This window comes from Lepisosteus oculatus, chromosome 7, assembly GCF_040954835.1.
Source record: "Lepisosteus oculatus isolate fLepOcu1 chromosome 7, fLepOcu1.hap2, whole genome shotgun sequence".
Lineage (NCBI taxonomy): Eukaryota > Metazoa > Chordata > Actinopteri > Semionotiformes > Lepisosteidae > Lepisosteus > Lepisosteus oculatus.
In genome coordinates, this window is record NC_090702.1 from 14,004,882 (window position 1) to 14,019,433 (window position 14,552).

At 39.1% G+C, this 14,552-nt stretch overlaps 1 protein-coding gene across 1 annotated transcript; it reads left to right on the plus strand.

Annotated features, from left to right (window-relative positions):
- Positions 1-4,005: 4,005 nt before the first annotated feature.
- Positions 4,006-13,895, plus strand: arsa (arylsulfatase A). The gene is made up of 8 exons (XM_006633773.3): positions 4,006-4,598; positions 5,278-5,518; positions 5,923-6,141; positions 6,779-6,948; positions 7,607-7,731; positions 8,072-8,199; positions 10,950-11,052; positions 12,991-13,895. Exons 1-8 carry the CDS (start codon positions 4,366-4,368, stop codon positions 13,284-13,286), a joined length of 1,515 nt encoding a protein of 504 aa, XP_006633836.1. The 5' UTR covers positions 4,006-4,365; the 3' UTR covers positions 13,287-13,895.
- Positions 13,896-14,552: the final 657 nt, after the last annotated feature.

Below are 14,552 nucleotides of genomic sequence, written 5' to 3' on the forward strand. Positions count from 1 at the left end.
CCTCCACTACACATTTCCAGTAGCTGATGATGAGACTTGCACAAAAGTTAGGAGAAATTTTAGACCATTCCTCCTTACAAAACTGTTTCAGTTCATTGATAATTCTGGAATTCCTTGTGTGAACAGCTCTCTTCAGATTATGCCACTGCATCTGAATGTGGTTGAGGTCTGGACTCTGACTTGGCCATTCCATAACAAATTCTTAGATTTAAGCCATTCTGTTGTTGAGTTGGATTTCAGGTCATTGTCCACTACCACGGACCACTAACCTGACATTCTTCTGTAAAATTTCCTGATACAATTTTGAATTCATTGTTCACTATATGATAGTAAGCTGTCCAGGCCATGATGCTCCATTTACCATACATAGTTGGGATGGTGTGCAGTGGTTTTTTTCCCCACCAAACAGCATTCTGCATTTCTGCTAAAGAGTTCAACTCTTGTCTCATCTGTCCACAGAACATTGTCCCAGAAGCATCGTGGAACATCCAAGTGGTCTTTTGCAAACTTGAGACTTTTTTTGGAGAGGTGTGGTTTCCTCCATGATGTTCTTCCATTAACACCATTCTTGTTCAGCATTTTTCTTATAGTGGACACGTGAACAGAGACTTTGGCAAGTTCAAGGGATTTCTGCAGGTCCTTTGCCATTACCCTAGGGTTCTTTTTCACCTCCTTCAGCATTGCACACTGCACTTTTGCTGTGATCTTTGCAGGACGCCCACTCCTAGGGAAAGTAACAGCAGTTCTGAATTTCCCCCCATTTGTAGACAATCTGTCTTACTGTGGACTGATGAACACCCAGGCCTTTAGAAATGCTTTTGTCGCCTTTTCCAGCTTAATGCATCACTACAATTCTAAGGTCCTCTGATATTTCAGGGCATGGTTCACATGAACAGCTCTTTCTTGAGAAGAGCAGAATCTGTCAGTAACCAACCTTTGTGTGCCTTTTTTATAGGGCAGGGCACCTCCAATCTCATCTCTTATGTGACATCATCAAAGAAAAACAAAACTTGACTTTCTGTGCTTAACTGAAACCTGGCACAAACAAAACAATGGACTCCTGTTCAACCAACTAGTTCCTCTTGAATATGGATTGCTTGACCTTCAGCGTCTTTCAGGCAGAGGCGGGGGCATTGTTGTTATTTACAATGTTTTTTACAGTCTAAGTCCTATTACTATACCTCCTCCCTCTTCTTTTGAGTGTCTTGTTTTAAATGTTTCTATCCCCCAATCTACTATTATTGCCACAGTTTATGGACCACCCAAACCCAGTGGAGCCTTCTTAGGTGAGTTTGCTGATTTTCTTTCATTCTTATGCCTTAAGTTTAAAAGGATCCTTATTCTAGGGGACTTTAATATACACATCGATTCAACCTCTTCCAGTCTGGCTAAAGACTTCCTTTCTCTTTTGGGATGCTTTGACCTTACTCAGTTTGTTTGTACCCCTACACATAACAAAGGACACACCTTAGATCTAATTACTGCACATGACTCCTTTGTCTCCCACTGCTCTCCCCTTGATCTAGGCCTCTCTGACCACTTAGCCATTCTCTTCAATCTGGAATTACCTGTTTCTAACACCTCCTCCGTAAATTTCCGCAACTGGCGATCAATTGATCACCCAAGGTCATCAATATATCTTCCTCTGACCTTCTAGTGGACAAAATACAGTTACTTGACAGTGCTCTTTTATCTACCCTTGACACCTTTGCTCCTTTAAAAATTCGAACCATCTCTTTCTCTCACCCTGCCCCCTGGAACAATGACCATCTGCGATCCATGAAGGCAGCCTCACACAAACTTCAGCGTAGGTGGTGTCATTCTGGCCTAAATGTACATTATCAGGCCTGGAGAGATTACTTATCTGGTTATAAGGTTACCATAGAGTCTGCTAGATCCACCTACTTCTCTCACATCATTGAAAATCACCAAAACAACCCCAGACATCTTTTCTCCACCATCAACAGACTGCTCAAGCCAAACTGCCCTACCACATTACCTGCCTCATCACAACTTTGCAACACATTCGTACATTTCTTTAGTTCTAAGACAACATCCGGCATCACATTCTCTCCACTACGCATATCATTTCCATACCTCCTCCGTCCTCATCCAAATTCTCTGGTTCCCTTCTCTCCAGCTTCTCTCTTCTTGACTCAGCATCCCTCAACAAACTAGTTACACTCATGAAATCCACCACATCTATCTTAGATCCCATTCTCAGCACTTTATTCCAGTCCTGTTTCTCTTCTCTCTGTCCCATTGTCCTCAATATTTTACATGAATCCATGAGCACTGGCATTGTACCAACGGTCCTCAAAACTGCTGCCATTACCCCAGTGCCAAAAAAGCCTAACATGGCTCTTGACAATCTTAACAATTTTCGCCCATCTCCAACTTACCCTTTCTTTCTAAAATTCTAGAACGTGCTGTCAACCTTCAGTTACATAACCACCTCATGACAAACAACCTTTTGAACCCCTCCAATCTGGCTTCCGTCAACTTCACAGCACAGAAACGGCCCTGGTCAAAGTCACCAAAGATCTTCTAATAGCTTCTGATTCTGGTTCTCTTTCTATATTCATCCTTCTTGATCTCAGTGCTGCTTTTGACACTGTTGACCATAACATCTTACTCTCTCGTCTTGAGACTGTGTTTGGAGTTTCTGACACTGCCCTCAAATGGTTCAAATCTTACTTCACTGATCGCTGTCACTTTGTCTCTCTAAATGGGTACAGGTCTGAAATTGGTCTTGTTAAGTCTGGTGTCCCTCAGGGCTCAATACTGGGCCCCTTGCTCTTCAGCATTTATATGTTCCCTCTTGGTCAGCTTTTAAGATCACATGGCCTCAGCTTTCATTTTTATGCTGACAACACTCAAATAAACATTTATCGCCCTATTATCACCAATACTATTATTGCCCTACTCCCCACCTCGCAACCTCCACTCTTCAAATTCTGCCCTCCTTACTGTCCCCCAAGCCCGTCTATATTGTATGGATTACAGGGCCTTCTCCTGTTATGCCCCCAAGCTCTGGAACTCTTTGCCCAAGGATATCAGAGAGTCACCTTCTCCTTCAAATCCAGATTCAAAACCCTCTTCTTCAGAAAAGCCTTTTCTTAACTGGTTCCATTCTTCACCCCCCTGCTCTTCTTAGTACCACCATCCACGGTCTCCTCTATATATTGTAATTGTGTCTTATCTTGTGTATTCTCCTTATTTATTGTTATACTCTTCTTATTTATTGTTACTGTCATCCTGTAAAGTGCTTTGAGAAGCCACCTTTAAAGGCCCTATATAAAATAAAGTTTATTATTATATATATTATTATCATCTCATTGTTTGAAACACCTGATTCCACTTAGCCTAGAGGTTCACATACTGTACTTTTTCCATCCTAGACTGTGAATGTTTAGATGTGTTCAGTACTGACAAGAAGAAGTACAATTGTTTATGTGTTATTAGTTTAAGCAGGTTGTGTTTGTCTATTATTGTGACATAATTGAAGATCAGACCACATTTTTATGAGTAATTAATGCAGAAATCCAGGTAATTCCAAAGGTTTCACAAACTGTTTCTTGCAACTGTACATGGCTGTTGTTTAATGCTCAACACACATTTCTTTATAAGGAAATGCCAGTAAGAATTTATCAGGAAACATTGCTGGGAAATATTTTAAACAACGTGTTGTCATTCCAGCCACATGCTACAGTACACAGTTTATGAATCGTTTACTGTATTGAGTGGTACTGTGCTAACAGTACTATTAGTATCCCGATACAAGGTGCTGTATTTATGTCCTGCGCCACCAGGAATCGCCCTCAAACTCTAATTTTTTCTTTTTTTCATATGGGACGAATGTAACTAAGACGTTAAAATAAGCGCAAGTTGTCCTTAAATCACATGGCGTACAAAACACAACTACATTTCCCGGGATTCATTCAGAGCGTTTATGTAAGATCATGTGACAGAGGATCTGTTGACATCCAATTAGTCATATGATTTCACTGCCATTTTTTTCTGATGTTTTTGTTCAGTACTTTAATATAATAATTTATTTTTAAAAACGAAAAAGTAAAATAAATAATTTAAACCATTAATATAAAAAAATGTATCAGATTTTTTTCCGACGTCACAAGGAGTCAAATTTTAATGTATGGCTGATTCGATGAAAGAATAAAGATAAGGCTACATTTTCAAATCACAGTTTTCAAGGAAAAGTAAAATAAATTCTTTAGGTCTAGTTTTTTCTTTCTTTCTGCATGCACCTGGCAGGTTGGTGATACAAAGATTATTCTTCAGAAAACGCAATTCGCTTGCTCGTGTTTTTGTAAACTACAGCAGCTTTAGTTAGTCTTGACAAAAATGCATTATTGTTCTTTACTTTTTATACTTGCATTCGTGGGACTTTTGCCTAAAAACTGTTCGAACTCCTCTCTTCCAAACATCATTCTTTTATTCGCTGATGATTTGGGTTTTGGTGACTTAGGCTGCTATGGACATCCAAGTTCAAAGACGCCGAACCTGGATAAATTAGCAGCGCACGGTCTGCGATTCACTGACTTCTATAGCACCAGTCCAGTCTGTAGCCCTTCGAGGTATTATTATTTTTTAATACTTTCTGTTGTTATGTTGATGACGCCACGTGTTTAAATGATTACAAATTATTAGGTAGTGGTGCTCAGTGTGAGTTTTTATTGTTTTGCAGTGATGATGTTTTCATCAGTGTAGGCATTTTAAATCATGATTGAAATATACAAACTTATATACTGTAATATAATATCAAGAAACAGGTGGTATCAAATGGCTTGTTAACATACAAAATGTAATTTTAATGATCGAACATGAGCTGTATTCAGTATTATCTCAGTATTCATGACACGGGTGCAATGCGGAATCGTAGCCACTGTGGGGCATCAAAGGATAAGAAAAGGAATCCTAACTTTTCGCTGACAGTTACACATTTGTATGAGCGGCACGTTTTCTAATTGTAGAGAGCATGACCAGTTTTCTTCCTCTAAAAGGTTGACTCATTTTACACCTGTTTGGAAATTTCAATTCAGATATTGTTTCCTTCGCCTCTTGGATGTAACTAGAAAGCTATAACTGAGAACTGGAATTAAAGATCTGGAGCAATAACTCTGAATCAACTAAAATAATACAGAATAGTCCTGTAGTTGTCCCCACGCAAGCATCCAACACTGCTGTTCCCATGGTGAATTTTGCATTGATGGTATGTTTTGTTAACTCATTCCAGGAACTGTCTCTTACCCACAGGGCATCCCTCTTGACGGGTCGGTACCAGACGCGATCTGGAATCTATCCGGGTGTCTTTTATCCTGGGTCAAAAGGAGGGCTTCCTCTGAATGAGACCACCATTGCAGAGGTTCTGAAGCCTCTGGGATATACTACAGCCATAGTTGGAAAGTGGCACCTGGGCTTAGGGCCCAATAGAACCTTCCTGCCTATCCACCAGGGCTTTGACCATTTCTTGGGTGTGCCTTACTCCCATGACCAGGTAGCTGGACAAACCCAGAAATATATGTATTTTTTACCTAGGCACTGACATGCACTAGTAAGAATTGCTATTGTGCCAGTTTTTTGTGTCAATACAAAACAATTGTCGTCAATAAAATGTATGGGATTTGTTAGCGGTGTAGGTTTCGGGTTATACAAGTAATGCACTTAATTTAAGTCTTAGAATGAGATAATGCCTTTAAACTGGTACTGTACACATTTGAAATGTAGCAGGCATTCTTGGTGCACTCTTGAGGACTATTGGAGCCGACTAAGAAATCAGTGTTTAGTGGTGTGGATGATGCACTAACGGCTTATTTGTTAGGGTTAAGAAATTCTCAAAGTGTTTTTTAAGGTACCAGTAAAATTTAAGATCTATGGATTTTCTCTTCTTTTTTTTTACAGGGTCCTTGCCAGAACCTGACTTGCTTCCCTCCGGACATCAAGTGTTATGGGAAGTGTGACCAGGGTGTGGTGTACCTGCCTCTGTTTTTAAATGACACAATCAAGCAGCAGCCTGTCCACTTCCCCGATCTTGTGGCATTTTACAATAAATTTGCCACGGAATTCATCTCGACTTCACTCAAAAGAGAGCAGCCATTCTTCCTTTATTATGCTTCTCATGTAAGTGTTCACTATTTCAAGAGACCTACTTCAAAAGATCTTTTGCCTTTTTAAATGTTTATTTTAGGATTGGGTGACTTATAGCTGCTACTGGTAGCTGTGCTGTCTGGGTTTAACAAAGATAAAGTTAAACGAAGCAAAAGCATAACTAGTCAATCACAAGATAACTAATTTCTATCTAATTTCTCTACATTTTATATCTCATTTGATAAATGTTTGTGCATTAAGTGAGATACATTTTTCTGTCTTTAAGAATGTAACGTTAGAATGAGAGAAGGCCTTTCAAGCCCACATGGTAGTAGTAATATGACCATTGACCGAAATTATCCAGACGTTGTTTGGATGTTGTTTTATGGCTGGGTAGTTTTTTTCACACTCCTATGACCCTCTGGGTAAAGACGTTTTTAGTTGTTAATATACGTCCACATAGTTTACACCTTTGCCCTCTGGTTCATGTTTCACTCTTCATTCTGAATGTAATTCTCATGTTTCTTATGTTGTCAGAGGAGAAATGCTTAGGGTGTAATATAGTACTGAATGGCCTATAGTGAGCCAGTCCATCTGAGATCCAGATGAATAAAACAGAAGAGAATATACATCACCGGGCCTCAGAGAAATAAGTCTCTTCTCTTCACAGCACACCCACTATCCCCAGTTTGCCGGTGAGGGTGCAACAGGGAAGTCCCTGCGAGGGCCCTTTGGAGACGCTCTGCTGGAGTTTGATCAAACAGTGGGAGCACTCATGACAGCTCTAGAAGTCAATGGTGCCCAGAACAACACCTTTGTGTTCTTTACCAGTGACAATGGGTAGGTGTTGGTGCCCTTAAATAAACTCACCTTCAGGATCTGAAATGGAGAGCCTGCTTGGGCTAGGCTGGTTCCTGGTTTTCTTTCATCTCAAATGTTAATTTATCACTTTAGTTTAACCAATTAAGTGCAGATAGGTTGTGTTTTTCACAGATGTAATTCACAGATTATTGCAATTTTAATTGAACCATGCCAAAATGTTGATCATGTAGTTTCGAATCACAAGTAAGACGCATGACTATACATAGGTTTAGAGCAGACTAACCCTATTTGCTAAGTGCAGGGATGAAAACTCCATCTCAGGATGGCCAAAAGGTTTCTGTTTTTCTTTCTACCTGAGCCCTTAATTACCTAACTGAGATAATTGTTTTACTCAGTTGGACAGTTAAAGCCTAGTTCTTAAGAATCTGGAGTTTTAAATAGACTGTTACTAGTATAAAACCTAGAACATTAAAAGGTTACAAGTGAGAGGAGGCCATTTGGCCAGTCAAGTCTGTTTGTATTTAATTCAAGGATCTTATCCCAACATTTCGTTGTAAGAAGCAAAGGCTTCATTAATATGGCTTGGTAGCTTGTTCCATACTTCCTACGCTCACAACCCTCTCATGTTCGCAGTTTTCTGAAAATGAGCATTTTCTACCCTTTGTTTCCTTGCAAGGCCTGAGCTAATGCGAATGTCCCGTGGTGGGAATTCAGGCCTCCTGAAGTGTGGGAAGGGGACCACCTACGAGGGAGGAATGAGAGAGCCAGCTATTGCACACTGGCCTGGGAAGATCCAAGCAGGTAATGTAATAAGGCAGTTAAAGATCCAGAGTTTTCACATTGTAAACCAGCAATAATCGTGGCTTTTGTATTTGGAAGAAAAATGGACGTTTCCAGCTCAGTTGATACACTTTTCACGGTTGTTTCAAATCGTTAGGCAAGACAAATCTCTGTGATGGAACAGATGTACAGTGTTAAACATGTAAGGCAACATTTCTACTTTCTCCTCTAATTCCCAATTAACTGAAGTTCTTTTTCCTCTTCATTTTTAAGGGAAAGAATGTGTTGTGTTAGTGTCCTTGTGAGAATTTCTCGGCCATCGAATGTGTATTGTAAGCACTGCTGAATTCCCCCTCTGTAGGAGTGACACATGAGCTGGGAAGCACTCTGGACCTTCTCCCAACCATCGCCGGCCTTGTGCAGGCAAAGCTCCCAAAGGTACAGCTTGATGGATATGACATGAGGGACATCCTCTTCAAGCATAGAAAGGTAATTCTTTAAAGTGTTTGTCCATGGAAGGAACATCATTAATTATACTTACCCTTTTTTGCAAGCTGTCCATTTACAAAAAAAAAGTCATGGGAGTGACCTTTTCCGTAGATCAGGATAACTAATCAAGCAGATAAAAACTTGGGGTTTTGTAGTTTTTTTTAATAAAAAATTATATATTTTTATCAAAATAGAATGGCATAGTTAGCACTGCTGCCCAACAGATTCTGGGCCCTGAGTTTGATTCATTGAATAAGGCATGTGACTTTGGAAAAAGGTGGTCTATATTGAGTGTGCATGCTGTGTCTGTGTGGGCTGTGGCCAGTGATCCATTACCCTCACACATGCCAAAGATGTGCTGGCTAGGTTAAATGTTATCACTAAGCTGTCACTGTGTATTTATCTTGCTGTAGAGAAGCATCCTGTCTATGGTGTAGTTCCACCTTCTTCCCTGTGGGCTCTGAGTTGCTTGCTCCTGGGTACAGCGCAATAGGCAGCTTTCTGTTAATAGATATCTGTATCTGTAATAAAAATAGAATCAGTGAGCAACATGGCACCTCCTTGAATATTCAGTAAAATGTAGGCTCTGAGCTCCTCAACATCGAATTCACACTGTACTTAGGTGACCAAGCCTTTTCAGAGACTCATCTTTGGAATACTCTTACTGACCATAGTAAACACACCTTCTGCTGATGTTTTTAGATTTCACTTCAAAATTGACTTGTTTTCATTAATCCATCCATTTTCTAACCGGTTGTCCAAATTAGGGTGTTGGTATATCCTGGACGCAACAGGATATCACAGCACATCACAGGGCAGACAAATAGAGACAAGCATGCACTCACACCAGGGCCAGTTTTCCCAGAAGCCAATTAACCAAACAGTACAGTATGTCTTTAGGCTGGGTGAGAAAGAGAAGCGCATTGCTTTAAGTACAAAAGACATATTGCTCACAAAAGATAGGTAGCATAGAGGCCTCATTTTCTCACTCTCATGCAAACTGATTGTGGACAAAGGTGTTCATACATAAATAAAAGAATCCTAAGAGTGTTACAGTATGTTATTTTTTTCTACATTTCTAATCTGCACTTTTGGTGTACTGTGATAATATTTACCAAAGATAATGAGTTCCCTTAAAGAGCTCATCTTAATGATACATCTTGACACTAACCTCTGCATTTCTCTGTAAGTATTACTACTGTATATCCTGTAAATGTATTTCTCTCTGTTCATCAAGTTCTGGATCTTATATAAAGAAATATAAAATGTTCAGAAGACTGGAGAAGACACATTCACTTTGCTGAAATCAAGAATTTTTGTCACGTGACATAATGATCAAGGTGCTGTGCTCAGCACTTTAATCTTTATCCTTAGCTAACCTTTCTAAACAGCCTTGTATTACAGAAGCTACACACAGGATATAAGAATTGTGTGATTGACAACTCCAGACAAGTAGTACCGACAATATGATGACATTGTGCTGCATCATGAGTGGTGTTACTGAAGGACAAGGCTGAGTCCTTGCCATAAACAAGCTGATAGTGCCCTTGAAGTTTTAGACATTAGACATTTGTCATGAATTGTTAAAATGGTACGTTTACTGTGGAGTGGTAGTAATGTCCTGCTGCATAATATGATGAAAATTTGGACTGAGTACTTTGCCTATCATAAATGACAATACATATATTGATTTAAGAAGTTATGCAGGAGAACGGGGAGAGAAGGTCTGGCGTTAAAGAATGATATAGTAGGAAGGCATAGTGCTCTGTTCCTCCATTTGCTATTTCACTCATGCATACGCCTCATGACAATATTCACATGCAGTATATTAATATAGTCATGTGTAACACTAAATTAAAAAATGTTGGCATTTCTGACCCTGCCTCAGCCCAGCCAGTGAATGACAACAGACCTCTTGCTGCTGCATGACTTCTAGTGATTCAACCAAGTAATTAACTCCTACACTTTATTCTCTTTGCTGAAGTCTCTCTGTTATCATTTTATATATTTGAGATTACTTGCCTAATTTGCATTATTTGAGAGGTTTCTCACGGTTTGGGATTTCCACACCAGAATATGTTGGAGTTCATTCGCAGGTTACTAGAAGCATTTTGAATCATACAACACCAAAGATGAATTTATAGGGAAGGTTCTATAACTAATAATGATATATTTTAATTATCTTATTGATAGTTTTATAGGGGTTACACGTTGCTCTCTCCTTGGATTCATGTGTTAGATAATTGTTAGAAGCTTGCAAGTATTGATGTCTCTTTCAAGCTGGATTTGTTTTTTGTTTTCCTGGTGGATCTATTCAATGGATCTATTCTGTCCATTACAAGGATTGTGAATGTTTGCTCTTCTTTTCATTTTTCTGTAGTGGCTTGACAATATTTGCGGTAGAGACCACACTTATGGAAATGTTCTGAGCTTTAATGTAATACATTGGCCTAGGCATGGAATTCAACTTTCAGTTCTCACTTAAATGACTTGCCTTTCTGTTTAGAACCTTTGAGCTTATTTTTGATGTGCTTAAAATGGCCTGACCTAGAGCAGTTGCAGGGAGGATACTAGAAGGAGGCATCTTGAAAGCAGTGGTTCATAAAAAAGCCAACTTGACACTGAATGGATTGTAATGTCCTGCCCTTAGGTCTTAGTTGCACATTCAGCTTGGGTTTGCGTTGTCTTATCTCAGCATAAAGCATTTATTTTCACATTTAATGCCTTTGTTATCTTTTTTTCCTTTTCAGAGTAGGAGAGAAGTCATGTTTTACTACCCCACAGATCCCAGTGAGAATCTTGGCGTTTTTGCTGTGCGGCTTAGGAAGTATAAGGCACATTACTACACACGGGGTAAGAAGGAGGAAAAAGGCCAGCTGCTTTACGAGCTGAAAAAATTCTCATCAGCAATTGCTTACCCAGCAAATGTCCTTGTAGTGAGCTTAGGTTCAGAGCTATAATCGAGACATCACCAAACTGTGTCCTTTGCTGACTGACGGACATTTCCCCAGCAGCAAAACGCAGCTGGCTAAATTCCACCATGCTGGGGTTGGATTCAGTGAACCAGGGTGTCCTTGGTTCACATTGCAACTCCAGCACCTGGGGCTCGACTGCCTAGAAGACAAGCAGTGCTGCCTCATTTCCAATCATTGCAAACAGCCCAGCATGGCACTGTGGAGCCTGCAGCATGTCAAATGACAAACGTCTCTGACCCCTGGGTGTCAAAGTGTCTGTGTGTGGATCTTCATTCTTTTCATACAGTACTTTGATCATAGCAGAAAGCTGATTAACAGTGGGGAGTTCCAAATTGGGAAGTTATAAAAATCTGTAATTCACTACTTCTGTTGACAGAAAAATGTTCATCCATATGTTTGTTTAAAAAGTTTGATATTATGGAAATTAGATTTGTAGGCAATGTACTTAATCTATATGTCCATAAAACTCAATATTGTTCCACGTACAGGGTAAGGAGCTTGAAATTAAATGATTAATTAGAACATAAAACAGAGCAAGTCTCATTGTATTTACAGTACCTTGAAATACAACGGACAGAATAATGATGTGTCTTTACTGAAGCAAATCAATGTCCAATAAGAGGACAGGCAGTCTTAATGATTATTTTTGTAAATGATAATCCCTTTTATTACATCTTAAAAGTTTAGATATTAAGAAATGTTATTTCATGAGATTCTGATCACATATCATAGTTGGTTAAAAATGAAAATAAGCTGGGTGTTCTTAATTGCTGAGGTGTTTTCTCATTTTTTCAGTAGCATATATTTTGCAAACTCATATTATTATTATATTCTTATGTTTACTTATTTTATTTATTACTTATTTAATACTTATTCATTTTATTAAGGAAACATGTTTTATCAGATGCTGCCTCACACTGATGTGATCAGTTTTTAAGCTTGCACAAAACTATGCATAACAATATGTCAGTTTTTTGCGAGAAAAGGGCTGTGATTTGGTTAATAGAAGCTGTAACATGCAAGAGTAGGGGACCTTATATAGGTAGAAAATACTTTTTAAATCTTTTGATCATTTTTATTTAGAATTTGCCAGTTATGTATTTAATTATTATACTGAGGATTTAGAATTGCCAATTGTGTATTTTCAGTGATGAGTCAATGAAGTTTAGAAGGTTTGAACTTGTAACGTCTGGATAGATTTCAGACTCTGCTAAAAACTAAGTCACTACAGAGAGCCAGACTACTTACAGTAGTTATAGTAGCTTCTGCTTTTTTGAACAATCTCTGCGAGTGTGATTCCAAGACTTCTATTTGTCAGTCATTATCCATCACTGACAAACAAGTCACAGAAAATATGTTGCTTAGTGTTTCCTGATGCAGAGCAGCTTTTGCATATAGTTGTTCAGACATATTTTTACATTCTTAAATTAATCAGAGCTGTAACTTCCCAAAAACAAAAATGGGAAAAAGAGAACATGGAAATTTCCACAATGGTATCAATATTGAAACCTGTTCCATAGTTTTTATCATCTTTATGGGTTCATTTTCTCTAGTATGTGATTGTTTAAAGTTACTTAAAAAATGTCAGCTTTCCTAAAAATCTCAATTCTGGTAATTAGAAGAGAAACCAGAATTGCTGAATTTGTGGTTGATTGATAGCATTAAAAAACATCTTCTGATTATTAAGGATCGTGCCTGATGGTTGATCCACTGCAGAAAATACCTGAACTTTGTCGTCTCTCAGGTTTGTTCAACATTTAACACTTGCCATTGAATTTGAAGGCTTCTTTTTTTTGTCCCTAAATTATACTTTCAGGTGCTTCTCACAGTGATACAACTCCTGATCAGGCCTGCCATTTAAATGCGTTTCTGACACGTCATGATCCACCACTGCTCTTTGACCTTGAGTCAGACCCATCTGAGAACTACAGCCTTGGGCCCAGCCATCCTGATTATAAAGATGTCCTTCAGGAAATACAAGCTAGAAAGGAGGAATTTGAGAAGACAATGGTGTTTGGGGAAAGCCAGATAGGGATGGGGTCTGACCCTGAGCTGCAGCCCTGCTGTAACCCGCAGTGTATCCCAAAGCCTTCATGCTGTGCTTGCAGTTAGCAGCAAGTGTTTTTTCAGCCTCCCGCAGAATATGGTTACTGGAATCATTAAAATACTCTGTCTTTACCTGCTGACCTGGAACACTTTTTATACTGTATGTCTTCGTAAAATCCAGTTAATGAATGTTTAAATAAAAAAAATGGTTGTTTTTTATATTTAATATTAAACAATAATTTAAATATAGTCTGCAGGAATTACATTTGAAAATAACATGATTTTGTTAACTGCTATTATTGTCGTGCCAGGAATTTCTCATCTTCTGTCATAATCTAGCTTCAATAAATGATGCTGAAAGCAGATCAGGACATGCTGTAAATGTCATACTAACTAAAGTATAAAAAAGCACAGTTGCACAAGCTTAATTCAAAATAAATTACAACCAAATTATCCAAATGATTAATTATCAATTAGCCAATGTATCAGCCAAATGAATAAAAGGGTAAATTAAAACACAAGAAAGGCTTGTAAGAAACCAGGGCATTCATATTTTTGTGTATATATACAGTATAAAGAACATACACAATGCTAGTGGTGGTTTTGGGTCTTTGAAGACTCTGTAACTTGGTTGTAAAATTTGAAAAAGCCTGCAATAAAGTGTCCTGCACTTGCTTTGACTGTGGAATTCTTATGTGTGCACATCCCTGGGACCACCCTGGGCTAGGGTAGGGTTTGTTGCATGTTGGCGCAAACCCTGTCAGAAGAACACAGAGGTGCTCCCCTAGAGATTTGTTTTGAGAAACTGCATAACGGAAGAGTTGTGACAATGGATGGAGTTGAGATGAGACCTGAGACTTTTCCACAATCCTTGGCCAAGTTTCAGGGAAGAGAAAGCACTCCTAAAGAGTGAGGAACTCTATGGACCTAACTCTAAGCTCTAAGGACCTTACATGGACACTGAACACCTCCAGTCTCATCAAGAAGGCACAACAGCGGCTTTACTTCCTGAGAAGGCTGAAGAAAATACACCTGCATCCACAGATCCTCACCAACTTCTACAGATGTACGGTGGAGAGCATAATTTTACAGCTGCATCACAGTCTGGTACGGCAACTGCACCACATCTGACGGTAAGGCACTACAGCGGGTGGTCAAAACTGCCCAATACATCATCGCCAGTGCCTTACCATCCATCCAGGAAATATACAACACCAGGAGTCTGAAAAAAGCCACCAAAATTATGTCTGACCCCACTCACCCCAGTCATAACTTGTTTGTTCCCCTACCATCTGGGAGAAGGTTCCGGCCACTCCAGTGGCTCACAACTAG

Coding starts and splice junctions, on each gene's coding strand:
- arsa (XM_006633773.3), top strand. CDS start 4,366: ATGCATTATTGTTCTTTACTTTTTATACTTGCATTCGTGGGACTTTTG. Junction 6,949..7,606: donor TTCTTTACCAGTGACAATGG/GTAGGTGTTGGT, acceptor TTTCCTTGCAAG/GCCTGAGCTAATGCGAATGT. Junction 11,053..12,990: donor GGCACATTACTACACACGGG/GTAAGAAGGAGG, acceptor TTATACTTTCAG/GTGCTTCTCACAGTGATACA.